The sequence below is a fragment of the Notolabrus celidotus genome, chromosome 11 (genome assembly GCF_009762535.1).
Source record: "Notolabrus celidotus isolate fNotCel1 chromosome 11, fNotCel1.pri, whole genome shotgun sequence".
Classification (NCBI taxonomy): domain Eukaryota; kingdom Metazoa; phylum Chordata; class Actinopteri; order Labriformes; family Labridae; genus Notolabrus; species Notolabrus celidotus.
Genome location: NC_048282.1, coordinates 22888939 through 22916582, shown reverse-complemented (window position 1 = coordinate 22916582; position 27644 = coordinate 22888939). Strand labels below are relative to the sequence as shown.

Below are 27644 nucleotides of genomic sequence, written 5' to 3'. Positions count from 1 at the left end.
CCGAATACCGGGAGTAATCCCTTTATGTTCCTGGTGCAGGAATTCCCAAACTTTACCTCTCTCATCTCCTGGAAGATGGTGTTCAGGCGTTCGTTCTCAGACTGGGTATTGGTGAGGATGTTCCGTGTCTGGCGGAGCTCGGTCTGCAGCTCCAGGACCCTCTGCTCGTAGTAGGCCTCCTTCGAGGCCGACTCCTGGATCAGAGACTCTTCACGACTCTCTCCATCAGCTGCCACCTTCCTGTGGTTGGAGTAAGCTTGTCCAAAGGCCTGGAGAGAAAGAAAGGGAGGAATAGAGATTTTAATATGAAGCTGTAGAGTGCTTGGTTTCACCAATTTTAACACTTATTAAAGAAGTCAGACTAGAGCTGTGTGTTTATTCAATGAAGCATTTATTGGCTGTTTTGGTTATCCTCACTGTAAAGGCATAGATGTGCTCTGTGATTACTACTGTGGTTCAACTCGGGGACTGCTCCATAGAGATAATCAGTTAGGCTCCATCTGGGCCGCATCATCCCGTCTTCCCCCTCGTCCCACCATCCCCCATCCCATTCCTGCAGGATGTTGGCCTCCCTCGCACGTGCTCAGCAGTGACTTCACAGATGGGAAAACCAGGCAGGAAAAGTAGAGCAAATGGACTAGGTCTCTGGGTGATCACGAGACGCCTGTGTTTTAATGCTCTTAATACCTTAAGACAGGTGGGTCGGGACCCCCTGGGGGATCGCGTGACACAAAGAGACACAAAGAGTGAGATGTCTTCCAGAATGTCTAAAACTATTTTTTATTATTTATTTTTGTTTATTACCTTGTTTTCTTATGTTTATCTTCCTTTTTGTTTGTACGGTTTATCATTATCATTTCTTTATAATTTTTTTTGTATTAATTGTTTTTATTTTTTTCACTTCTCTTTGTATTGCTTATACATCATTTGCCAACTTGTGGTGAACAAAAAATACAGAAAAAATGCAATAAAAAAAGTTTAATGACAAAAGTTATCTAAAAATAGTAAATTTTACCCATCATAGTAAAAAATATCGACAAAAAAGTAGCTAAACGTGAAATAGAAACTTGAAAATAGAAAATGTAATGAGTTTTCTCCATTTCTTGTTGCCAGATCACTCCTAAGTTTAGGGTTAGTGAACAGTTAATTATCAAAAGCATCAGTAGCAGTAGGTTAACTCATAAAAGGCACAGGAAACACAGCCACAATCTCATATAGGTAGGGTCATTTTCTGCAGATCAGCTAAATTAAGTCACATTAAATCACTTTGAGGGACAGTGGGTCGCAAGTCTTTGTTACCTATATTTTGGGGGTTGCGTGCTGAATAGTTTGGGAACTCCTGCCTTAAGAGATCATAGCAGAGTATGAGAAGGTCAGCAGATATTGCTTCATTTGATGGATTTCCCAAGAAAGGAAAGGTTTATGTAAATTAGATACCTTCAGAAGAAGTTAAGGCTCATCAAATACTAATAATAGCCATGCAGCTTAACTGTGCAGACTAAAACTAGTATGAGTACTGCCCATGGTGCTGCCTTAATTTGACCTTAATTTGCAAATGGCTTCCATGCAGCAAAATATGTGCAAACAAAACAAGCAGGGAAAGAAATAGAGTGAGTGAGCAGTCCTTAACTGCAGTAAAATCTAGGTTAGGCTACTCGCTACCATCTCTAAATAATAATCTCCATGATTACAGATCTCATTTCCGATCCTGTAACTACCAGTGAGCTGATGGAAATTCTGATTCTCATCTTGACTCACAACTCGAGCGTAGGCTGTAATCTGAAATCACCTGAGGCATTGGTTCTGACCTTGTTCGCAGCAGCAGTGCACTCTCTCTTCTCTCTGACCTGCTGCCCCCTCCCATCTGCACGTGACTGGCTGCTGCAGGATTTTCTCTCTTTGACTGCGTATCGTATTAATCCCAGTAATTCCTTTAGAGAAAGGAAAATCTGGAAATTTCTAGTGGTCACACTGACCTACTTTCTGGACTTAGTTGAATATTCAAAACTCGTTTAATGGGTTACGGGAGTGCGTGACATCATGTCTCATGCAGGCTGGCTTTAATATCTTTCACGTTCCAGGAATGATGAGGATCTAGACTGTGAGATAGTGACAGTGAGCAGATATACCCTCATGCTGAGACACAAAATTCCCTATCTAGAAGCAACAGCTGTTTCAAATAGCACAAGAAACCTAGCCTGTAGACTATGAGAGCAAAATGTTGATTAACAAACACACATTATCATGTATCTCCATGTGCCAGTGTACTAAAGAATGTCACAAGACTTAAAAAAGATTTACTGATGTCTGCCCACATGTTGAAATCTGGTACAACAGATTAAATGCCAACTGAGCCAACACACTAGAGTTGAATTTGATGGATTTCTCTACTTGTAAAGTAAAAGAAAGTTACTTTTGTACCAATTATTCATCCCAACTTTGTTAGTGTTTAAGAAAACTGACTAACATCAATTAACTTTTCTTGAGTGTTTTCTGACAAATACTTTGCTCTGCAGGATTCTTGAAAAGTTAAAATGATATTATGTCCTACAACTATGTGCTAGTTAGTCGACTACCTGATTGAACATCGCTAGTCGACACTAAAATTACCAGTCGGTTAAACAGGTTGTTAATATTATAGTAGCCTAATGTATGCCTGAAAAGAAGCAGTTTCTCTATCAGCTTGGCCGTTGTTTACTTCCGCTTTCCGAAACCGGAAATCCAGTGACGTCTGGCTCAGCATCCTGCATAACAGATCCAACAGAACAGTCATACTTCATACTAAATTCAAACGCAGTATGTAGTAGGCAGTACCTACCGCCTACTACATTCGTAGGTAGTATGTAGCAGGCCATTTGAAAACAGTCTATGGGTTCGATGCATACTGTGAAATTTTCCTGAATCAGTACGACATCCGGGTAGTTTTGGCATACTGCAAGATATTGATCTTGTTCACATACTACATACTACATACTGAATTTAGGCCAAATCAGTACGTACTGCTAGTATGGTAGGCGGTTTCCAAAACAGCCTGACCGGTTGTGCAGCCACTAGCTACTAGCTACTAGCTAATGAGCTGTAGCTACGGTTGATGACGTCCACTATCTATCCGGTTGTAAAAATGGACTTGTACTCATATAGCACTTTTCTAGTCAGTTTGACTACTCAAAGCGCTTTTACACTACTTGTCACATTCACCAATTCACACCACATTCACTCACTGATGGTAGAGGCTGCTATGTAGTGACCATCAGTGTTAGCAAATCTCATTCGTTCACATTCACACACCTCTGAACAACAGAGGGAGCAATTCGGGGTTTAGTGTCTTGCTCAAGGACACTTCGGCATGTGCATAGCTCTGCTGACATTAGCCACATTCGGCAAACCTGTTGATGTCAGGTCAACAAGTGTGCTCACTTTTGACTAGTCAGAAGTTTAATTTACGTTTTAGCAACTAGCAAATTAGTCACTTCAGAAAATCCTTATCTTAAACAGGTTTAACTGAAGCACATGAATTTAGTTTAGAACTATTGCGCAGGATCCATGCACATATAAATCATATTTTATTGTGACAATATCACCTTGTAATCATTGTTGTTAACCAGTGGGAGGTGTTTCAGTAATCTTTCAGCCAAAGTTCACATGATTCATTGTCAGCCAATCTGTCAATATACAACTAATGTTAGTTACTCTAAAAATTAAAGGTCAATCAGCAAGAGACTGTATTCAGTAAGAAAAGCATTAAACAAGACAGGATTAACCAAATCAGAAACCAGGGGAATCTCATCAGTATAATCTTTGAACTTTGGGGATATGGAAAGGCTCCAATCAATGTAATCTAAGAGGCTGGTCCCTCAAATATAGAGTAGAGCCCCCAAATGAAACCCACTGACCCCATGCCTTTAATCTCGACTCCCCAAGCGTGGGTTTAGGCTATTTTAAGGGAGGGTAAATTGGGGACACACGCGACCAAGCCTTCAATCCCTAAGTAAGCTGTCAACCCAATTTATAATTCATCTTTAGCTTGCCATATGTTGCGTTTTTTACATTGAACATTTGAGCATGGATTATTAATCTCTGTAAAGCTAATCAACAGGAGGTCTTCAGTCGTTAGTGTGGCATATGGACTGGATTTCCTCTCAGATTTTCCACACAGAAGGCTAACATTATGACACTATGTGAGGAAAAGTCAATAATTCACCAGATTTATCCCTCAACAAAACAAAATATCTGATTCCAGATGAGTGCATACATTATGGGCTGACAGTTAAGACATCCTGCTGGGTGAGTCTTTCCATGTCAGGCTGTCAGGCGGAGATCAAAGTACATAATCACTTGGTAAAAGGCACCATGTGATTGAGGAACTGATATAATGAGGCGAGTCACCTCTGATCTCAGTTCTTTTTTCTTGGCTGTTATTTTCATCACTTCCTCCAAACAATGCTCACATCAATACGGTGGACCTTTAAAAAGTAGTTGTAAGTCATTATGGAAACCCCCAGAGCTATAAATAAAGATGTGTGTGTGTGTGTGTGTGTGTGTGTGTGTGTGTGTGTGTGTGTGTGTGTGTGTGTGTGTGTGTGTGTGTGTGTGTGTGTAAAAGCAAACCAATTAAAGTAAGGACACCAACAACGCCTTTTTCCCTTTTTTTAAACCCTGGTTGCTGCGGCTCACTTTACACCATGGGAGTTGCACTTGATTGGTTTATCTCCAAGCGTAACAAACGTTGTTGAGACGGTGAGTTCTTTGACAGGTCAGTATACCTTGTAGTTTGTGTTCAAAGCATGTTTGAACTCGGTGTTGTTATTGTCCTCTAATCTTACAGGCTCCAGAAGCAAAGTCCACAGATTAGAAGGGGAGACAAATCAGGACTCAGTCACTCACGCGCCTGTGTGCTGGGATCACTCTTCAATAACAGAGAGAAAAGGCTGAACTCTGGCCTGCCCTGCCTCTAATATTCAACACTTAACATTGTTTAGGAATTCAAAGCAGAGAGAATATAGGTCAAAGAGTTGACTCAAGCTTTCTCTCCTCCTATGCGTGTCTCTCTGATCCCGGAATCAAGAGGAGGAGGGAGATGGGCTTTGGGTCTCTGTCAGGTAACAAACAGATCGATACAGCTGGTCTCAGAGGCCCCGTGGAGCTGAAGGAAACCAAGTCTAAAATTCTATTTTCAGTGTCTATCCCATAGGAAGGAAACAGTATTCCTTAGGTATGAAGGGAGAAGACGGACTTGGTAAGAAAAGTGAACAGGAGATTGTTTCCAAAAGAGAGGATTACCAAAGACAACTCTGGAATTGAGAACAAATCCAATGGGTACCATCAAGTTACCAAACACACACACACACACACACACACACATACATAAACACACAAACACACACACACACACACACACACACCATACACACACACACCATACACACACACACACACACACACACACTCACTCACTCACTCACTCACTCACTCACTCACTCACTCACTCACTCACTCACTCACTCACTCACTCACTCACTCACTCACTCACTCACTCACTCACCCACCATCCATACATAAATCTGGATTAAAGCAAAAGGCCTGGAGAATTTCAATCAATACAACCATGTCCCATATGACAGCCTCAGGAGTAAAACCCAATTAGAAAACTCTCTGGATTTAGATCTGATTCTTTTATCTCTGGTCCAGCTATAATCATCTCACCGTTTCCAAGTTTCCATTTAGCCCCCTGTGTCTCACAGCCGGGATCTAATGGGAAAGTAAAGCTTGCTGCACAAAGACCTGGCAGAGTTAGAGAGAAAATGAGAGACTGAAAAGGGATAAAACATGGAGCAGGAGAAAGTTTCATTGCTGCTGAGCCAGATTGTGATAAGCTACACCTTTAATTTTTGCAATTTAAAAAAGGAAGGAGTAGACTTATTTTTATTTTTTTTAGCTGAAAGGAGTTTCAAAAACCCTCAACATGACCAGAGACATAGAAATAAGTTATGTGTGTTTACTGTAAGGGGAAAAGCTGCTGTGAGAATCTGATGGCTTCCTGTAACCAAGCACTGATTCTGAGACATAATGCTGCCATGACAATCTGATTGGATGATGCCAGGTAGGGCACATCAGGGCATGCCTGCTGTGTAATACTACACCACAAAATCTCTGAGAGCAGAATTGTGATATAAAAAACGCGTCTGGCTCGACTCGTAGACCTGAGTGGGTGGCTGAGATTCTGGTCTCTTCAGCAGCATTCCTGAGCCATGACAGAGAGACGGTGACCGACGCTGAACAATATCACACTGTGTTGTTTAGACGAGTTTAGTGTGTGTGTTGAGGTTGACCTTAAATACCAAAGCAGTGTTTGAGCAACACTGAAAGCTGGTCACTGTTAGTCATTGTAGGCTACTGCGGAGGAGGAGAAGGAGGAGAGGTGGAGCTGGAAAAAGAAAGGAAAAAAAAAACACTGCAAAGATTCTCCAGCCTCGTGAAACACAGCTCACGTGGAGCTTGGGTTTGTGATGATAAACAGAGACATCCTGCTTTTCTCTCTCTTTATCTACGTCTCTCTATTCACAAGCCACAGCACAGCCAGAGACTTGGCTTCGCCTTGAGCTGTGTGTTGATTCTATATTTAGCTGTCCACTATCAACTCTTCATTACACAGATCTTTTCTGGCATGAAGTTAAAACGATGAAACATTTGCTTCCTGCAACATGAATGTTGTGACCTAGAACTGCATGTTAACCCACTATTCTACACTTAAAGAACTCAGAGCACTCAACTTTGTTTATTTCTTTCAGGCTTAATAGCTCCCAGTGTTATTTCTGCACTAAAAGGCTGTACAACGTGGTTTTGTGTGGAATGCAAATCATGTCACATGTCAGTGTATGCTTGTTTAGTTAACTCAATTTAAGAGAGCATGCTGCTGAACCAAGCAAGTTAAATTGCAAAGCCAGTGTCACTTTTTTCAATGAATAACAGACAGGATAATTATTTACTCCAGACTTTGCTCTTCAGAGAAGGTGGGATGGAAATGCAAAAACAGATATATGCATCTGAAGACTTTGACTATCCGTTGCAGGCAGTGGTGGACACTAATAAAGTATATGCACTTAAGCACAGTTTTTGAGTATCTGTAATTTACTTGAGTATTATTTTTTGAGGAACTTATTACTTTTACTCCATGTGAAAGACAAATATACTTTTGACTCCACTATATTTCTATCAGTGCTCTAGTTACTCACTACTTTTGCTTTGAAGTCAGCTGATTAATTTTCTTTTCTGAAATCAGATCCCAAAGACCGTAAACTGTTTGTGTACTTGTGTTTGGTTTGTCTCATGTTTTGAATTTTAGATATGAAATCATGTTTTCTGGATAAACAGAACAGAGCAGAATGTACACCCATGTATTCCTGACTGCACTCATTCTTTGTGAAAATATGTTTAGAGATATTTTTAAAAAGTACTTTGAATATTTCGGTATTTTTAAAAGCTAGTACTGCAGTACTTCAACTCAAGTAATAATTTGAAGGAACAACTTTCACTTGTATTGGAGTAATGTTTGACCTGGAGGATCTATACTTTGACTAAAGTTGTGAAGACGTGTACTTTGTCCACCACTGATTGCGGGTTGTGATTAACTCTTTAATGGATCTAAATGTCCACATCTTGCTTTACAAACAGTTTCTCTCCACCTCAACCACAAATTTGAACCTTTCAGCAGGACTTCTTGGTGGCAGAATTATAAAAAGAGTCATTTCAATATAAAGGTAGAAAAAAATGTCAGATTTCACAGTTAGCTGTGTGCGGGGATTTATTGAGGGAGAAAGATGAGAAAAAAAGAGTGAGAGAAATGCAAACGAGGGTGGCAAAGATATTAGCTGTTGCTTGGCGTAGAGCCACATTGATTCTCTGCATAGCACAGAGCCGTTGGGGGTATTATTCAAACACAGGCCTGGACAATTTCACACATTCAACACACATCCCGTTCCCAATTTTCCTGTAGTGCCCTGCAGTCAGCCAAACTGCAGCACCTGGTGCTTTGCCTGTTTAAGCTTGTTCTGCCCTATGAGATTGAGGAAGAGGGGAGTCTTCAAAGCCTTGTGGGGGGTTCCGGCAACACAGCATGCAACTTGTGTTTTTTCGACACACACACGGGGGGGGGGGGCTGCGTTGCATGCCAAAGGCAAGGGAAACACTACAGAGAATATAAGGAAGCAGGGGCTAAAAAAACATACAAACATGTTACTTGGAGACGCATTTTTCCTTGAAAAAATCTAAAAATGCACCCTGAAGAAAACTTGTAGAGCATTTTTCCTCTCTTCATGAGACTGCCCGGGCGAAAACCTCCGAAAAACAACTACAAAGCTGTGCCAGGTTTCGGTTCTCCTGATGTGCAGGTTAAGACAGAGAGAGAGAAAGAGCCAGAGGGGATGGAGCCTCTGGGAGAAGGTATATGCACTTAAAGAAAACACTTGTATTCTCTCACACACACACACACACACACACACACACACACACACACACACACACACACACACACACACACACACACAAACACACACACAAACACACACACAAACACACACACACACACACACACACACACACACACACACACACACACACACACACACACACACACACACAGAATCTCTGAGTAGGGGCAATGTACTAATCAGACTCATGAGGCCCTATACACGCCTCGCTGAAGAAGTCGTCCTTTGCCATAAAAATATCAGAAACGCCTAATTGGGCTGCCGTAGCGCAGTGATACTCTACACAAATTCTCCCAGCATACATCAGTGCATAATGATTAAGAGCTGGTTGGAGCTTTCATCAGATCTGTCAGGGGAAAACTACATTCCTTGTTTTATTCTGACTTCACAGCGGCCACTAATCTGATGCCAGCATTAGTGATTCTGTGTGAAGTCTTTGGTCAGCTCAGAGCTCATGTTCGGCTTATCTATATTCATTGTACGTCTACACAAAGACGGGACTTCAGAGAAAATATATTATCTCCTTTATAAAGGTGAAACACCTGCAAGAGGAAGACAGCGGAGCCCTACACTGACATTACACTGTCAGTGTGAAGATGACATTGTGGGTGTTCACGGAGGACTGGATCCTGTGTTACGGGTTGCAAGAGTTGTTATGCACCCGTGGTCAGCTACAAAATCTGGGTTTTAGAGGAGTATATTTTTCCTTCAGTGTGTAAGAAAAATAAATCAGGAGGGTGGTATAATCAGGAACTCTAACTTTCACACCAGCCTTTGCTAAGACTGAAAACAAACCATGATCCTCCGTCAACATTTGCAGAATAAACAGGTTTAGATGGGATGGGTTTAAGTCTTTCGTGAGGTTTGTTTTGACTCAAGGCACTGTTTTTGTTTCTCTCCTTAAAAAACACACACCCAAAAAAACTCATCTTTCTTTGTATAATGAGAGAGATGACCGCAAGGTACTTAACTTTAATTTGCTCTTCAGCATTCAATCTAAGCAGTCAATTAATCACAAGGAAGCATCTGTTTATCTGGAGCTGCTTATTAGGTCCATTGTTCGGCTGCTAAATCTGCAACAGAATGGAGGAAAAAGCCACTCTCTCAGGGGAGAGCACAGATTCAATAGGCCTGATATATTGCTCCGTCATATCAGCGTCTGGGCTGGGGACCGGGTTCTTTATCACTCTTCATATCACCCAGTTTTTCCATACCAGCTCCAGCTCTGAGGCATTCACACCCTCACTCATTTGCAATGCAAAGACAGCCTTATCTGTGCCCGGCTGTAGTCGTTCTGTCGCTTTCCCTTTCTCCCTGACACTATGCGTCTGGATGAATTCTCGCAGGTCCACGCGCCAGAACCCCAGGGGAACAAGCCGTCGTTATGGTTACAATGCCAATTACAGTGGGAGCGCGGGAGGAGGAGGTCAGTAGAGGCAGAGCAGGGGGATGCCACTGACACAGATGGCTGTTTCGGAGCTCAACGTAGCACAGATCTCCCTCCTCCCTCTTTTTATTCGGCAACGGTCCTCACCCAACAGAGACCCATCCCTCTGCAGTTTGAGATTTGTTTGAACAAAGAACCCGCTAGTCTGAGGTTGCTTTGAAGTATTTCTGCTTTTTTTTAATTTGCTATCTGGACAATACACCGTGGTAAACAAACAGAGAATCATATTGAGTCTCTGTATCATGTGCATTTGAGTATATCTCCCAAAAGACCCTGCTCTCTGCAGAGTAGGTACACGTGACCTCCTGGATGAACAGCTTCCTGTGTGTCTGACATAAATGACAGAGGAGGGGAGCAGCTGGGGCCACAGCTGGGGTGCACACATAAACACACACATGAATTACTAACACACACACATGTGATATCATTATTCTTACAAACTCCAAGGTCAGGATTGCAGGAAGAAGGGGGAGCTATTACATTAGCATTGAATCTATTTTTTTTCTGCTTCTGTTGACAGGTGTTGTTGAAAGTTCTCTTATCAAACCCACAGCCTGCTGCCATTTAACCTTACCGATAACAATCATTAGTTGGGTTGAGGCCCAATGTTGTACCCTAATGTAGTTCCCCCAATCATCATAAACTCCATCAGCATTGAAACATGACTAATCAATCAGGATGCAGCATTGACAGGATGGGGGAGGGACTGCAGAAACTCGATATGCCTTATTCCTGAGGTTTTCGCAACTTGAATCTGTCATCTAACACCACCCCTGTCACAAACAAGGTCTATCTTTTACTTTAACCTCTTGTACATGCTCGCTTTAAAACCAGGCTACCTCTACTATTCCTTCATTCACCTTCCAAAACTCAGACGATGTTCTCTTGGGCAAGTCCTGCCCTTCCTCCCGGCTAGACAAAGACTAATGACCCCCCCCCCTTTCCACATTTGCAGTGATTAAGTCCAGTATGTGACTGTGTGTGCACGCCGTCTCTCTACCAGTGAGGTTAAATCCAGGGTCAGGGGCGGCAAGTTCTCCATATGGGGTCATATCAGTTTGGGGAGGAATGAGGTGGGGGCTCGGCATCCTCTGTGCATCTCCCTCTGAGCTCATCATATCTGTGTGCAAATAATGAACTGAAGGCTGCAGAGAAAGGAGTATGGGTATACAGCAGACATGTGAGTGAGTTCAATAAGAAGTTCTTTCATTCATTGTTCAAAATGAGCAATACCTTTATCTCTCCTTAACAACGCAGCATTCAAGCAGGATAATGAATTAAAGATGAAAGATAAGCCGGAAAACAATACCCCCCAGAACAAACGCTGGAGTCCAGCCTACTGTTTGTTCCTTCTGTATGTTAAAAATTAGATATCTGGTTATTCTGCATTTAAAGCGCCAGCACTTTAAACTCATTAAACCAGCTGATGGAGAACCCCCCATTCTTCCCTTATCCAAAACAGGGTGAGCTGGTTCCCACAGGAAACCAGGCATTGCCCGCTGCCCCTCCCATCCAAAACCTCTCACCCTTTCTCTGTCTGCCATCCCCATTTCTCAAGGACCCCTGAGAGACTGGCACATATCCAATTAAAACCCCTCCTCTGCTGGTGCTCCCTGAGCCCAAACTCTAACGTTGTTATTGCTATAAAGGCAAACTATACAGCCCTGTCTTATTATCTCCCCTCCCTTTACACCAGTCCCATTCCCAATTCCTCCCTCTCCTCTCCTCTCCCCTGCTCATTCATGCCTGAGGGTTTCAAAGCGTGGGCTCCATGAGACTTGGTTATGGCGCACTGTGACAGGGGGACCCAGACCCACTAGCCTATTTACAATAGGAGCCTGAGGAATGAGGCGCTGAGGAGGAGGGTGACTGTGGGTGTGTCTGGAGCAAGTGGAGAGAATGTAGACACACTGCTGTGCCCTGATTGCATCGTGGGGTTGAATTTAAACGGACCCCCTGGCTCATTAATGGGACAACCCTTTGATATTGGGTTTGCTACTGTTTGAACAGAGAGCCTATTAAACCGAGGAGATAGTCCTCTGAACAGTTTGATTAATTTAGGGAGAGATTGGCAGCAGTACTCTGTCAGTCAGGAGATAATTAAGATGGGTGGATGATGTAGAATTTGAGAAGAACTAGGGAAGGGTGTGCCAGAATGTGCTCATGTAAACAGAACACTATCTGTCTACATCTCAACTTCAGTCTCTTCATAAATTGATGCCCTTGGACATCATGCAGAACAATAAACTGCACCCATGTGTGTATATCCAGGAGTCAGGTTGGGGTGTCCACCATCTGTCCACTTATATAGCTACCACAAATGTATTCCTGCTCTTCATATATGCTAATAAGCCTTCTATGGGTTACACCCCCATCTCAGTTCTTTGTTTCTCTAGGGATATAACCTCAGGCTTTCTTGGAGTGGGGCACAAATAGTCCGATGGGAAAACCTCAGTATACTCTAAACAAGCCAAAGTCCAGCAAAGAATCCCATCAAGTAGGGACATAAAGACTTAGGACAACAATCAGTATGTGTGTGTCTTTGATAGTTTGCTAATCCACCTCTAACAAGTTTAAAATGTTCCTACAGCATGAGATGATTCATCTACAGAAGAGGATTAGGGCCACTTTTTTAATTATTATTATTCTGAAAAAAAAAAAGTCAGATTAAAGTCAGCCTTCTGAGATTAAAGTCAGAATTCTGATATTAAAGTCAAGATTAAAGTAGACAATTTCTGTCTACTTTTAGTCTGAACTGAAATAAGTTAACGAATCTCACTTTGAAAATATCCCAAATCATCACTAATATGCTTCATTTCCAATGGCTTTTATTTTGAAACTCCAAATCAGGTGTAATTGGCAGCATCACATTTTGAGGTTTTCTCTTTCAGTCTGAATCAAAACATATCAGTGGAAACTGAGATTTATTCTAATGCCAAATATACAATTACCAGGCACATTTTTATTTTTCAGACGGCTTTTATTTTGAAAATCCACCAGAATTCTGACTTTTTTCTAAGAATTCTGACTTTAATCTCAGAATTCTGACTTTATTTCTCAGAATAATAATTAAAAAAAAACAAATTTGACCTTAATTTTTTTCTTTTTTCAGTGGCCCTAATCCTCTTCCGTATTCATCTGCTGATGATAAAGCAAACTTATTTTTTTTATTCAGCAAATGTTTCAAAACATTTTAAATCTAACTTAAGCATGCTTTTTGAAATGCATTCTAAATGTAGATGTCTGGGTATGCATAATGCATGTAACTTCCTGGCTCTGTTGTTGACGGCACTGGACAGAACATTGCGAGGAAATGCAGCATTTAGCCTACTACTGATAACAATCCACAGAGAGGGTGAGCCCATTATTCTCATCAACAAATCAGGACAGATGTGAGATATTTATTTTTATTCCTGTCACAGACAGGTGACAGAAGTGACTTGTCCGATAAACTTACTGTGCTCATTTCCTTTGATCCACTGAAAGGCATCCGGATGCACACAGAGCCACATTTCATAAGCTACCTATTGGCTATAAAAAGCATAACTCCTCTCAAGTAAACAGGATGGAGAGCAGGGGGGCAGTGGGGGAGCAGGGGAGGTCTTCATTCAATAGAAGGAAGGAGGATGATTTGATTATGCAGAGCTTTGCTAAGACTCAGCAAGAGTCTTTGTAGTTACAGGAAAATCATAGTCAAGATTTATGGTTACAAACACAAAGCCATAAAGTTAAGCTTTTTAGAGACCTTACAATATATTCTATACAAGGTGGTTGGTGTGTGTTTATTATGCTGCTTGGAAGAGAAAGGAAGTTTTTAGACTCACTGATTCAATCCTAACTGTAAAAAAGAATAATCAAGGAAGGTTTCTGAAAAAATGTAGTCTCAAACTTAAACACTACCAACATGCTGAGCTGATTCATCTGTTTGAGAAACCAGAAATGAAAATAAACATGGTCCCACCATAAACTGATTAAGTCAACAGCGACCTAACTGAAACCCAGTTCACAGAGCAAATTATACCCTGAGTTTCAACAGAGCAGTCCAAAAAGGTTCATTTGGTCTGAAACTGCATATTAAAGTTAAACAGTTTTTGTAACTAGAGCAGTGTGCTTTCTTTTCTACCTTGACATGTTTCAACTACAAACCTCCTGCAGTCTTCCTCAGGAGGTTTGTAGTTGAAACATGTCAAGGTAAAAAGGAAAAGACGCTGGTATACAGGGTACAAAGTATCTTAGATTTATTGCAATGTGTTTCTCACGGTTGTGTCTTTTTTCCAATTCAAAAATTTGCCATTAAAAATTCCACAGACGCTTTTAATCAACGTCATGCAAAATGAAGACCAAAAATGATCTATTTGGGGAGCAAAGACGAGTAAATGATTATAATGCAAACCAGACACCGACACAACCCAATGAAGACAATTTGATGTGTGGAGAGGAATAAGAAGCCATTTCGTTCCTCACATCTCCTCAGTCACGTGGCTGCACAGTGGCTTCTTTGTTTACTGATTTTAACGTTTCCAGTCGTTATAAGAGAAGGGAAGAAACTGAAGACCAGCCTTTCGCCTGAATGAAGCATGTTGTATTGTCAGAGGTATTGCGCCATTACTATGACCTCATCCTCTGCTTTTAGCCTGGACGCCTGCCTGATCTGGCCCCGGTCTATTGTAATTGGATTAAATTGGTCAAATCATGACCCTGCCAGGCAACCATACAGCTTCTCAGTATGCAATACTGCCTTTGGTAATGTATTGGAGAAATCTTTGCAGCACTTCAGATAGAAGCGATCTTTAATTGTATGATTTATAATGGTCGACGATCAAGTAGAGCAGGGGTTCCCATAGATGTCTTCAAGAATGTTTATTTTTTAAGTTATCTAAAAATATTTATTATTATTTATTTTCAGTTTATTACCTTGTTTTCTCATGTTTATCTTCCTTTTTGTTTGTACTGTTTATTATTATTATTCATTTATAATTATCATTAATTTTGTTTGTTTTTATTTTTTTCTCTTCTCTTTGTTGGTTTTGTATTGCTTATACATAATTTGTTAACTTGTGGTGAACAAATACTGAAAAATGCAATAAAAAAAAGTTGAATGCTCTCAGTCATGCAAACAAGAACAGTATTCAATACATGTTACATCTTCACCTCCAGCTCTGCTAATGGTTCTGTCCAATCTATCCGCTCTATCACATCAAAACGAAAAAACACCCCAAGCAGCCAAACAGTTCACACAGTGACATTTAAAACAGGCTTCATCTGAAGCTCCTGAGTCAATGTGGCTTGAACTTAAACTGTGGACAGGTGCTGGTGGTTTGTATATCAGAGTTAAGGACAAAGGCTCTTAAAATCATTGCGGATTAGTGGGGCTCATTTTACCTAAAACTAGGTGGAATAATTCTTTCATTACTTTGCGATACCATATGGTCGTCCTTATGGGACACAGGAGATCAACCAGCCTGTTTTAACCAAGCGGCAACCTCCAGTCTAAAAGTAGTCCAATGCGGAAGTGCTAAAAACTGCAGTTCATCGAGGATCCGCTTAAGGCTGGCTCCGGAAGTACCAGAAACCACATACACACCAATTCTAAAAATCTGATCTTTACAGCAGAAATAAACATGTTTACAGCCTGGTACAAAAGGCGAGTGTAGTCTGGATAGCTCATTTCTCGATCAGCACACACTGTACGGAGGGGATTTTCTTTCTAACACGGCAACTTTGAAGTTATTGAGATTACGAGACTTCCAATGAGAGGCACAGCTGACTTGATTGACAGGCGGGAACACTGTAGCTGTTGGCTAGGAGGCTCAAAGCCCGCCTCTTTACGTCACAATCACTCGACAGCGGCAATATGTCTCCCGCCGATGATTGACCTCAAAACAGCGCTTCAGAAACAGATGGGTGACGTCACGGATACTATGTCCATATTTTATACAGTCTGTGGTTTTAACACTTCAAGTACAGTGGCGTGTATTCATTCATGATTATGTTCCTTGAAATAATTGCCACATCCATATTCAGAGAGAATATCACAAGCCTGAGAGAACTCTGAGAATAAAGCGCTCAGCTCAGCAGCCTCTCTAGTAGGCCACTGGGTCAGGGCAGGGCAAGACAGGGCATTTTCCCAGGAGCACCTGGCAGCCTCCAGGAAGTCTTACCCCACAGTGCCCCTACCTGTCCTCTGCTCTGGAGTCTGCCAAGCATGGTACAGCCTGGCAGACTCCCAGGCCTCCGTAAGCCCTGCGCATAGCGGCTGTGATTCATCCTCTTAGGCACAGAGGGTTGGGGATTTGGGACTTTATTTAGTGCCATTTAGAAAAGATTACCCCTTAACTGCAGACTTGCTGTCCAGCAAAAAACATTATGGATGAAAAGAGCCGATCAGACCTCAAACAATGCGGAAAGCTTCAGCGTATGCTAGGTCTTTGATAGAAGCAACGTTAATAAACACTGAATGAAAGCCCAGTGAAATAAAAGGATTACTGAAAATTGAGTACAGTGTCCTCAATGAGCTGACAAGAAGGGTCAGGAGTTTTCGAGGAGCCAGAGGAATGACTGAAGACAAAAACCGAAGGGCGTGAGAGAGCAGCAGCACCTGAGGAAACATAGCTCACTGTGGCTAACATCCAAAAACATGAAACTTACTTCATTTATGACTCTACATATGAGGAACCAGATGCGTTTTATGTCCTCATATTTTCTACTCACGTCCAATCAGCATCCAGCCCATTTAACACCACAGAGCAGGCTTAGTCACACCAGATATCTTTGTTAAAGGACATTGGGATATATCCTTTAGTGATCTGCCATTTCAAACAGCACAAAAGTGGCCAATCCTTTCAAAAGTAACCACAATAGGGCCCCTCTCTCAATCTCTCCTTTGTCATACACTGTTCTGCTGGCATTTAACCCTCTCTTCATCTGTGACACCCAAGACCTGTTAACCCCAGCTGGCTCATACACACAAAGGGACAGCAAGCAGAACACAGAGAGTCCAGGTTTTACTGAGCTTAACAATATTTAGGGTTGTGATTGTCTGGTTGAATTCCACAGAGCAGGTCACAACTGCAGCTCCGGCGATGGGAGAGTTGCAAGAGAAACAAGGGGAAATGAAAGACTTCGGTGTGGCCTCTTCAGAGAAATAAAGATACTGATTTAGAAAATAATGAATAAAAACCTCTGTGAGTGCTACTGTAGAGAGAAGATGGCGTCACAGTCGCCACTTTGTTCTATCAGGGTCACACAAACATACAAATAGTCATGAACTTCTTCTCCACAGAGGCATCGATAAGCATCAGGAGCGAGAACGTCCCTCAGAGCTGCATTTACAGCTGGAGGTGTGGCAAATGATGTCATCTGTGAGTGGCTTACCTTAAGAATATCAACAACAGCTGAGGAAACACCGCCCCATGCTCCCACACTGCTGGAGTCAGTGTACTATAATGTCATTAGCGACTTTAACTTGTGACTAAGACTGTACTCTGCTATCTGAATGACAGCTGGGTGAAGTCCTCGCAGCTTTGTCACATCTTCACAGCAGCCTTGCATGTGAGATTGCTCTTATCAGGGTACTGTTTTAAAAGTGAGCAGCTTAAATAAACTGCTGACGTGAGACTTCATGTGCTGTGTGTCGAACACTTTCTTGAGGGAAAGCACACTCACAAAGGAAAGTATGATAGGATCGAGTCTTTGCAGTGTTAAGTCTTGTTTATACTTGTGTGTTTACTCTATGCTGCATTGGATTTTCCATGTCGCCCTATAATATGCTTCCTAAATGCTATGGCAGTGCAACTTCTATGCTCATTAGGGATGCACCGATCCTACTTTATAGGTCGCTATACTGATATTGATACCTGGGATTATCTGCAGATACCGATGCTAGCCGATCCGATCCTGGTATTGATTTAACAATCTCTATTCCTTAATGTGGGGATAGAATCATGTTTTGGCAACTTCAGGCTTTTCTGACTTGATGGTGAACTGTACCTGGGTTCCAAGTGCTAAACCAGAGGCTGGAATCCCTTAATTTCAAGGATCCAGAACAATTAAATCCAATAACCTGTCTGGTTTTTCACACTTTGAATCCATTTATAGAAAGTTTCTTCCTTCTTTGCAGAGCCCCTGTAGTTATCCTCCATCATGCTCCACCGAGCAAAAATGCACAGACCGGCGGAGTTGTTAGCGTAGGAGACGCACATGGCTGTTTTAAACACAGAAAAGCATAGAACTGAGATGAATAGATCTGCCATGTGGATCAGCACTATATATCGGCCTTTTGTCACCGATATCCGATCTAGCTTTTTAAGTCTGATCTAGCCGATATCCGTTACCAGGATCGGATGGTGCATCCCTAATGCTCATTGTGTCGCCAGGTCCAGGTTCTGCTAGATTCTCTGCTTGTGGTGGACAGGAAACCATGGCGGCTGAATCACTGCAATTATTTCAAAAGAAGAAAAGAGAGGAGGCGGCGGGGAGGAGATGCAATGTAAGGCCGCTGAATCAGTGCAGGCGGTGATACCGGAAATGTTTTAAATGCAGGAAATGAAGATACCACCCCCAGCAGACCAGCAGACCAATCACAGGGCTTCGACTTGTAGTTACATTTAGAGGTGCATGTCGGGCTATGCAAACCTATGCTGTGGATTTGAAGCAGAAGGAGAGATCAGGCTTTGCAGTTCAGGGATGAGTGAGAACACAAAGTGACTCATATTTACCAAAAGTAGAATAGGAAATTAGAAAGGAAATCAATAAATACACAAAACAGTCCATCCTTATCAACCATGCAGCAAAAAAATAGATGGAGGATTATTTTTGTGTATAGAAGAAGTGAAAGAAGTGGACAAAGAAGCAAACAGGAAGCAAACTGTCTCAGAAAAACGTTACATGTTACAATATAACATCAAACCCAAATGAACATGAACACCCTATGAACACTATTAAACAGTTCATGTTTGCTGTTATGTGTATGTAAAGCCCCCTCAGCAGTCACTCACAAACACGCTCAGAAAGCAGCACCTGCTTAGAAAGCAACACGGCTGCTCGAATTAAAGGCACAGAGCTGTGCCGTTACCAAGCAACAGTGGTGCAGGGAATTCCTCCATCTTCCTGCCTCCAGAGGGCATGTGTGTGTGGGGGTGTGTGTGAATGTGAATATTACTGCCCTGTCCAAGGGTAGGTGAGATTGTAAGGATATGCTTACACTGCAAGGGGGGTATTTGCTGAGTGTCATGATGATTTCTGATCGTCTGTGTGACTCCAGCAGGAGGTAAAAAAAGAGCTCTTAAATCTGTATGGACACACATTAATCTCAGCTGTTTTCTTTTGTGTTGGGTTTAGGGTGATAAAATTCTGGGGATTTTCAAAGTTGGAAACTTTCCATGGGAGTAAACCAGGAATTTACTAAATTGAAGGTTGGCTCTTAATAGGGAACTTAAATATAGTAAATATAGTATAGCATAATCCTGACTAATACAACCAGATTTCATGTACAGTTGAATATCTATGCTGTTCCTCAATCACATGCACATAGCACACTGCTTACTGCAGGGCTATTGAGACCACGCCCCCTACATGCACTGTGCATTCCTCCATCAAATGCACAGATGATTTCTAGAATCCTGCAGAGGCTAGGCTTGAGAAGCTTGAGGGAAGATGCTTTTTTATTTGCATGTTGAATGGGACTTTTTTGGAGGGAGAGGGGCTCTTCTCATTTAACATTTTGAATGGACTTTGTTGGGATTACATTTTTGTTAATTTTTGAATGGGTTGGGTCGGGGGGGATGAGTAATATTTAACTCAACATTCATGTTTTTGTTCTTCAATGAAAGAATTGATTGTTCAATAAAATATTTAACACTTGATAAAGTTCTAATTACAAATAAATCTGTTTTAATTGTATTATTTTGGATGGATGTCTGCTTATAACAAAACAAATATTTATGCTTGGATAGGATACCTTTCCATTAAATGACCCTCAATTCCCATTCATTCCCATTCATTCCCACCAATTTGCAACCCTAGTTGTGTTAATGAACACCATCCATAAAGTTTGAAGAGAGGTTGAAGGTCTCTGAAGAGCCTCCAGTATACTCTGCAAATCTTCCAGACAATCTTTTTAGTAAGAGTAAATCCTAAGGGAAGACAAGGGACATCTAAACATCAGAGTGAATGGTCATGTACTAAAGAAAATGTAGCGTTTATACCTGACCTGGGAAATAACCAGTGTGCTTTGTTACAGCTGTAAACAACGGCACAGCAATCATTTGACTTGGATACTTCAAGAACACAAATCAGACCAACAAAGGAAGACGGTAAAGCTAACAAATGACATTTCTACTTTCCCCATCACAAGGATTTTCAAAATGAGTATAAAGATTCAACAGGAACAGAAAACGCATCAGTGGCTTATCTAATACAAGCTTCTAAGGGTGTTTCTACAGAGGACTGTGTTTGTGTTTGTGATAGCATCACATCATCCCTTCATCCTGAAGTTGGGGGTTGGGTGGAAGGACAAGGAAGTATAACTATGCTCTATCTGACGTGTGATCTACAGCCAGAATGCCCCAACCCCGAGGCAAAAGAAAGAGCTTCTGCAGCAGCTTGGAGCAAACAATTGAGTTTATTGCCCGCACAGATGGATGTTTGTGCTCCATTAGAAGACAACAACAATGATCGGACACTGGAGTCCAACCGCACTCACAATGAGAGCTTCCTTTACTGGCATATTGTGAAAGAAAATCTGAGAGAGAGAGAGAGAGAGAGAAATCTCAGCAAATGTCCCAACATCTTTTTTATTCAGTTTGTCCCAACTTCTTTTCACCCCCTTCAGTTTGCTTCCATGGTTACTCTCTCAGAGCATTTTCAGCATGTCTCTTCAGTTCAGAGTTTCTTGCTGCCATTCTGTTGTGGCAGAGCTATGTTATTGCCAAAGACATGCATGGGAAACTGAGCAAAGGTTGCTGAGACAGCCATGAGACCTCCTCTTTTCAGCAACAACAACAAGAGAGGGGCCACTGGAAGACGGACAGAGAAGAGGGAGGGAGCTGAAAACTCTCCTTTGAGACTTCCTACTGAAATCCACAAAAACCCATGGGAGAGATGAACAGATTTCTGACAAGGATTTAAGGGGTTTTCCATGATGTCAGCTTTCTCTTTCTCCTATTGCTTGTCTTTTTCTTTTCATTTTGAATTGCAACCAAGTTTGAAATGTGCTTTATAAATAAACCTGCCTTGCCTTTGAGGAAGGAAGACAAAGGAAGAGCATGCATTTTGAAGAAAGACATGAGAAATGCGCAAACTGTGGCAGAGCAAGAATCTGCTTAATGACTAATGTGGGCAGTTCAGTTGGCTGAACTGTGTCCCCGACGTCACCATAGAGTCACACAACACCTTCTAGTTCACAAGACAGTGACAAACTGCTGCTCTTGCAGAGAAAATCTGACAGTGTGATAATACGGCAGTACAATCCAGCCACTCTTTGGTAAAACAGACACATCCTTTATCTGACTCTGGAGCTCAGCTTGAACCGTCGCTCTACATTCTTTCCATTCCCAAAGGGCAATGACTTATATGGTTTCCACTGCAAGTTGTACATCCCTCTCTCTCTCTCTCTCTGAGCGGGAAGGTTCAAATTCAAACTTACTCCCGCCCCTTCCAACTAAACTAGTAATTCTTGTTCACAGAGAGGCCCCATCTAAGCTGTCAGCAGCTGTGACAAGATATTCTATTTCAAACATTCATGTAAACGGTTAGGTTAGGGATTTAAACTGAGCATAATTGAGAAACTGAAAAAATCTGTTTGTATGTTTTGGGCAGGGACACAATAAAATGACTCACAATGCTCATATCTTATATCAAGTAAGTCTATTAAAGTGCTATTGATCCCACCCTGTATGCTCATCTTTCATATCTATACAGATTGCAGACAGGTCTATGATTTAGACATTAAACTGGGGGTGGAAACACACAAGGCCTTGACTATCAGTGATCCAGACAGGAATTTCTTGAAGAGGGGGCATAAGAGCTGCATGAATAAATAAAATGTAGCAATGCAATGGGGGGAACCCTGATGTAGAAGGGGGGTGGGGTGTGTGGGGCATTCTACAGAGGAAGCATCCCCTCTTCATATTGCAGTTTTGACCTTGTGGAATGAAATGCAGCAATTCATTCACGTCAAAGTCCAATATTTCTGAGGCAGTACATACACCACAAAAATGTAAAGACTCCTTTTTAGTAGCATGAAATGATAATGTCAGGTGACTCATTTTAAGGTTGCATATGTGGTTGTATGTATTCTTTTGTAATATATATTATTCCTTATGGGTTTATAATTCTAACATACCTCTTTTAGTTGGTCCAGCTCCTGCCTGACGGTCTCGTACTCAATCTCCAGGTCATCGTACTGCTGTTTGAGCTGCTGCTTCTCCTCCAGCACCGCCAGCCCGTACTCCGCCGCCTGGATCTTCTCGTTCGTTGTCTCACTCAGCTCCCGGGCGAGACGCTCGATCTCGACTCGCATCCACTCAGGACCGGCTTCACGCAGCACCATTGCGTCGGGGTAAACCTGCTCTTCCACGGACATGGTCGGGTACCGGGTGATGATCAACTAACCTTACGCCAGCTGATCTGTGACAAGGGAGATGTAGGGGCGTCTTCAAAGCGTTTTAACCTTGAGGCGGTTTGCTCAGATTCGTCTGTATTTAAATTGCATGATTGTTACGGTTGCCGTTCGTGTTTCTTTGGTCATGTAGATGACGATGTTAAATCATCTCCGACGGGGGAGTGCGCCGTTATCTCCTAGAAATGCTCCATCGTCGGGATCCTGCGTTTCCCTCACCTCTCCCCGGCTTTTTGAAGCAACGGAGCCGGAGCTGGAGGACCAATTCCTAAAGGAGGAAAAAAGTAAACACGACTTCCGCTTGGTACTTTCAAAATAAGATAAGATAACATATTACTTTATTGATCCCGGGGGTTAAATTCAGTTGTTACAGCAAGCCAGACATAAGTACAATAAAGAAGAAGTTTCAATTTATTTTATATTACTTTAATTTTATTTTATTTTATTTACCCTTGTCATGGCTATTATTACTGTTATTATATTTTTTAACTATGATAGTACATTGTTGTATTCCCCTGTCCCGTGTTGCAAGTAACAAAAGAATTTCCCCCAACAGGGGACAAATAAAGTATATCTTATCTTATCTTATCTTTATAAGTAAAATTAAATTAAAATAAGTCAGTGGTCAGCGTGGTGCAGTCTGTGGCCTCCTGTTACTATTCAACAGTCTGAAGGGCGGTGGGCACAAAGGAGCGTCTGAAGCGTTCAGTCTTGCACCGTGGTGGAATGATGCGTTGACTGAACGAGCTCCCCATCAGCCACAGCTCATCATGGTGAGGGTGAGAGGGGTTATCCAGGATGGCTCGCAGTTTGTCCATCAACCTCCTCTCAGCCACTGACTCCAGACTGTCCAGTTCTAGGCCAACCACAGAGCGGGCCTTCTTTACCAGCTTGTTCAGCTTGCTGGCCTCACCCGTCTTGATACCTCCACCCCAGCACGCCACAGCAAAGAAGAGAGCACTGGCCACCACAGACTGGTAGAAGGTCTTCAGAAGCCTGCTGCAGACACTGAGGGGCCTGGGTCTCCTCAGGAAGAACAGTAGAAACAGTAGAAAATAAAACCACTTTTGATGTAAAAAGTCCTCAGAGTGAATTATCTTGTAGTTTTTTTTTCTTGCTTTGTGTGTTTTTACGAAAATAAAATATACTCTATTTGAAAATAGTAAATAGTAAAACCAATCAATAATTCAATATCATGTAAAAGCCTTTTATTTTATTTTGAAGGCAACACAAATGATCTTCCGGTATGCTCATCACATCCTCACCGGCTTGTTTGAAACAGCTGAAAGGTCCGTTTGAAGAACTGCGAAGCACCTACGTCACCAGCTGGGTAAACTGCCATAGGGCCGCAACGCTTGCTGGGAAATGTAGTATTTGTGGGACGTGAAGCAAATGAAAGGAATCAGCTGACACCCGGAACTGAACTCGTTTCCCCAGTATGCCTTGGTCATTGCTTATGTGGAGCACGGAAGTCTTACGCCGAGCCTTTTGTTGCCATAGAAATATAACTAAGAGAAAGCCCTCGCCTGCTCTCTTACAGATGTCACATGTATATCTGCTGCCATCTGTTGGAAACACGAGTTATTATTTCCACTGCACATTCACTTAGTCAGCTATTCATGATACTTGATGAGGACATTGAGATATGCTGTATGGATAATCGTTCATTAATGCGTATAAAATATGTAATATATAATATGTAATTAATATATATGTAATGAATATAATATGTAATTAATCTATTTTTTTAATGAATATAATATGTTATGTATATATATATATGTAATGTATGTGTATGCATTTATGTGCTTTGGCAATAACATGTATTTGTTCATGCCAATAAAGCAAAATTGAATTGAATTGAAAATATTCACACGTCCATTGCGAAAAAAAAAACTTGTATTTCATTAGATTGCAGTTAAACTAGCTTATATAGCCAGCGCACATAAGCCTATAATAGCTTAAAGATGGTCTTCATTAAGGGAACATAAATTTCACTGGTCCCTACACATTTTGTCGGCTCTGTAGTTCCCTTGTATTTATTACTTGACTATTAATAAAATAACTCTTTATTAAGACAGGGGTTCCAAAGTGTGGGTCGGGACCCCCTGGGGGGTCGCGAGACACAAATGGGGGTTCGTGAGATGTCTTCCAGAATGTTTTTTTTTAAAAGTTATCTAAAAATATTTATGATTTGTTTTTGTTTATTACCTTGTTTTCTTATATTTATCTTCCTTTTTGTTTGTACTGTTTAGTATTATTATTATTATTATTATTTCTTTATAATATATATATATATATTTTTCTCTTCTCTTTGTTGGTTTTGTATTGCTTATATATTATTTCTTAACTTGTGTTGAACAAAGAAATGCTGAAAACAGGCAATAAAAAAAGTTGAATGACAAAAGTCAAATCCAATTTAGTAAAAAATATCAACAAAGTAGTAGCTAAACTTGAAATAAAACCTTGAAAATAGAAAATGTAATGAGTTTCTGCCTTTCTTTTTGCCAGATGACTCCTAAGTTTAGGGTTAGTGAAAAGTTAATTATCAAAAGCATCAGTAGCAGTAGGTTAATTCATAGCTGGAAACACAGCAACATGGTCACACAGGTAAGGTCATTTTCTGCAGACCAGCTCACATTAAGTCACATTAAATCACTTTGAGGGACAGTGGGGGTCGCAAGTCTTTGGCACCATTTTTTGGGGAGGGTCGCAGGCTGAAAAGTTTGGAAACCCCTGCTTTAAGACAGGGTATGCCAAAGTGTGAGTCAGGACCCCCCTGAGGGGTCACGAGACACAATTGGGGGGTCGTGAGATGTCTTCTAGAATGTTTTTTTGTTTTTTAATGATCTAAAAATAGTACATTTTACCTATTATGAGAAATAATATTGACAAAAATAGTAGCTAAAATTGAAATAAAACCTTGAAAATAGAAAATGTAATGAGTTCTCTACCTTTCTTTTTGCCAGATGACTCCTAAGTTTAGGGTTAGTGAACAGTTAATTATCAAATACATCAGTTGCAGTAGGTTAATTCATAACAACACTGGAAACACAGCCACAAGCTCATACAGGTAGGGTCATTTTCTGCAGACCAGCTAAATTAAGCCACATTAAATCACTTTGAGGGACAGTGGGGGTCCCAAGTCTTTGGCACCATTATTTTGGGGGTCGCGGGCTGAAAAGTTTGGGAACCCCTGCTTTAATAAATAATTAATTTTATATTTAAATGAAGTACAGCCCACTCCACGTAGTTCAGATCTGTATGACAGCTTTCAATCAAAGGCAAAACACAGATGTACATTTAATCAGCCCAGTAATAATTACATTCCATTTAATGTGACAATTTTAGTGCCTTAATATTTTGACAGATAGCTGTTAGCCGAGGTGAAAACAGATTAAATAGAACCATCATAAATGTTGAATGTTTTTTCTTGCTGTGACGTTTAAAATTATATTGTAACAGTTGGAAATGTACCATAGGGCCTACTTTTTCTCAAGTAGGGTACTTAATGGTAGCCCTGGGGGGAAAACCCAACAACATTTTAGAAAACATGACTACATTATAGAAAACACAACACTATTCCACAAAATACAACACCATTTCACAAAATACAACATCTCACAAAACGGAAAGGGTAGAGACAACGCTTCTTGTGTCTGATTGGATAATGTGCAGGAACTGAATTGGAAGGAATGGAAGAGGAGATGGAAATAATAAAGGAATATTTCTACAAAATATACACATGTAATGTGGCCTATACTCCTATAGTGTAGCCTACATATTAGGACATCCTCAGGTCTCGGAGTAAGGTGTCAGACCTCAGATGAAAAGCATCAGGTCTTCTTCACACTGTAATTTGAACTGTTCTTTTTAATTTACAAGCACAAACTTGTGGAACAAAAATACCTACAAAAGAAAACTCATTGAAGCAGCCCTGTGGTGTTGAGAATAGGCCTACTACCTTCAATGTGATGGTTCTGGGTTCAAATCCCACTATGGGCTTCCAACGTGAGATGGAAATCAAACACTTTCTTCACAATGTACATGAGCTGTGCTTTTAAACTACTACAACACAATGATGCAGTGAAAACAACAAAAATGCATGCACTGCCAAGCAGTTCTGTGGTGTTGTGGACAGGGCTGCTGCCTTTAAGTCTGATGGTTCTGAGTTCAAGTCCAATTGAGGGAAAGGTGAAAGTTGTGGCAGGAACAGTACAAGGTTGAGGCAACAACAGAGGAAGAGGGAGGCGGAAGGGAAAGAAGAAGGAAGAGGCAGAGAAGACCAATAGCAATGAAGAAAGAAAATCAATGAGAATCACCATAACAAGGGAAAAAGCAATAAGACAAGTACAGAAATCAGAGCGCATCCACGTTAATAGGTTGTATAAGAAAGTACCTTGTTGTGAAGTAGCTTATTAGGGGCTTTTACTGCTTTACATACAACTTACATATCTAAGCTCATGTATTTGCCCTCCACTGTATTTTTCCCAGTAAGGCTGGTGAGATATGCCTGACATGCTTGTAATTTACTGAGGTCTTTATCTTACCGTGTACACTACATGCCATTCATTTCGCTTGGTAGTTTCATGTTCACAGGGTGTGGGCTCCCTGCTAGTCTCTTTTTCTCTCATGATGTTACGTTGGATCTTTCCTTCCTTTAAAAGGCCATCAGTGCTGTGCAGCTTGTGGATTTAGCTGACAGAAACATTTTCCTGGATCCATACAGAACATTCAAAGATCTTCAGAGCTGTGAGTATGTAAATACAAAGAGGTTATCGCTATTTGACCAAAACATTTGCTGAGTCAATTAAAAACATCTAGATCAGATCTTATCAAATGAGGGTTTGTCATATGTACAGTGGTGAAAATATATGCTTATATTTATACTGAATACTTGTGGCTTTAGAATCATGAACAAAGTGGGATGTACAGAACATTTAAGCAGCATTCATACAACATTTCTGACTTCAGTAATAGGTAATTGAAATGTTAAATTTAAAGATGATCCCTCTCTTACAATTGGCAAATTCAAAACATAATTAGTTTTCTCCATAATATGTACAGGAACATTGTAATTGGGATCACAATG

The 27644-nt window shown here is 41.2% G+C and overlaps 1 protein-coding gene across 2 annotated transcripts in view; it reads right to left on the bottom strand.

The window, feature by feature from the left end:
- Window positions 1–22819, bottom strand: part of LOC117821969 (protein bicaudal D homolog 2-like) — a 49673-nt gene extending 26854 nt beyond the window's left edge. The window contains exons 1-2 of one of the 2 annotated variants that reach the window (XM_034696557.1): window positions 22277–22819; window positions 57–269 (exon numbers count right to left, since the gene is read on the bottom strand). In XM_034696557.1, coding sequence (XP_034552448.1) covers window positions 57–269; window positions 22277–22516 — 453 coding nt within the window. In that variant the 5' untranslated portion in view covers window positions 22517–22819. The remainder of the gene's footprint in view (window positions 1–56; window positions 270–22276) is intronic. The other variant, XM_034696558.1, reaches the window with a different exon arrangement.
- Between the last annotated feature and the right edge of the window lie 4825 nt (window positions 22820–27644).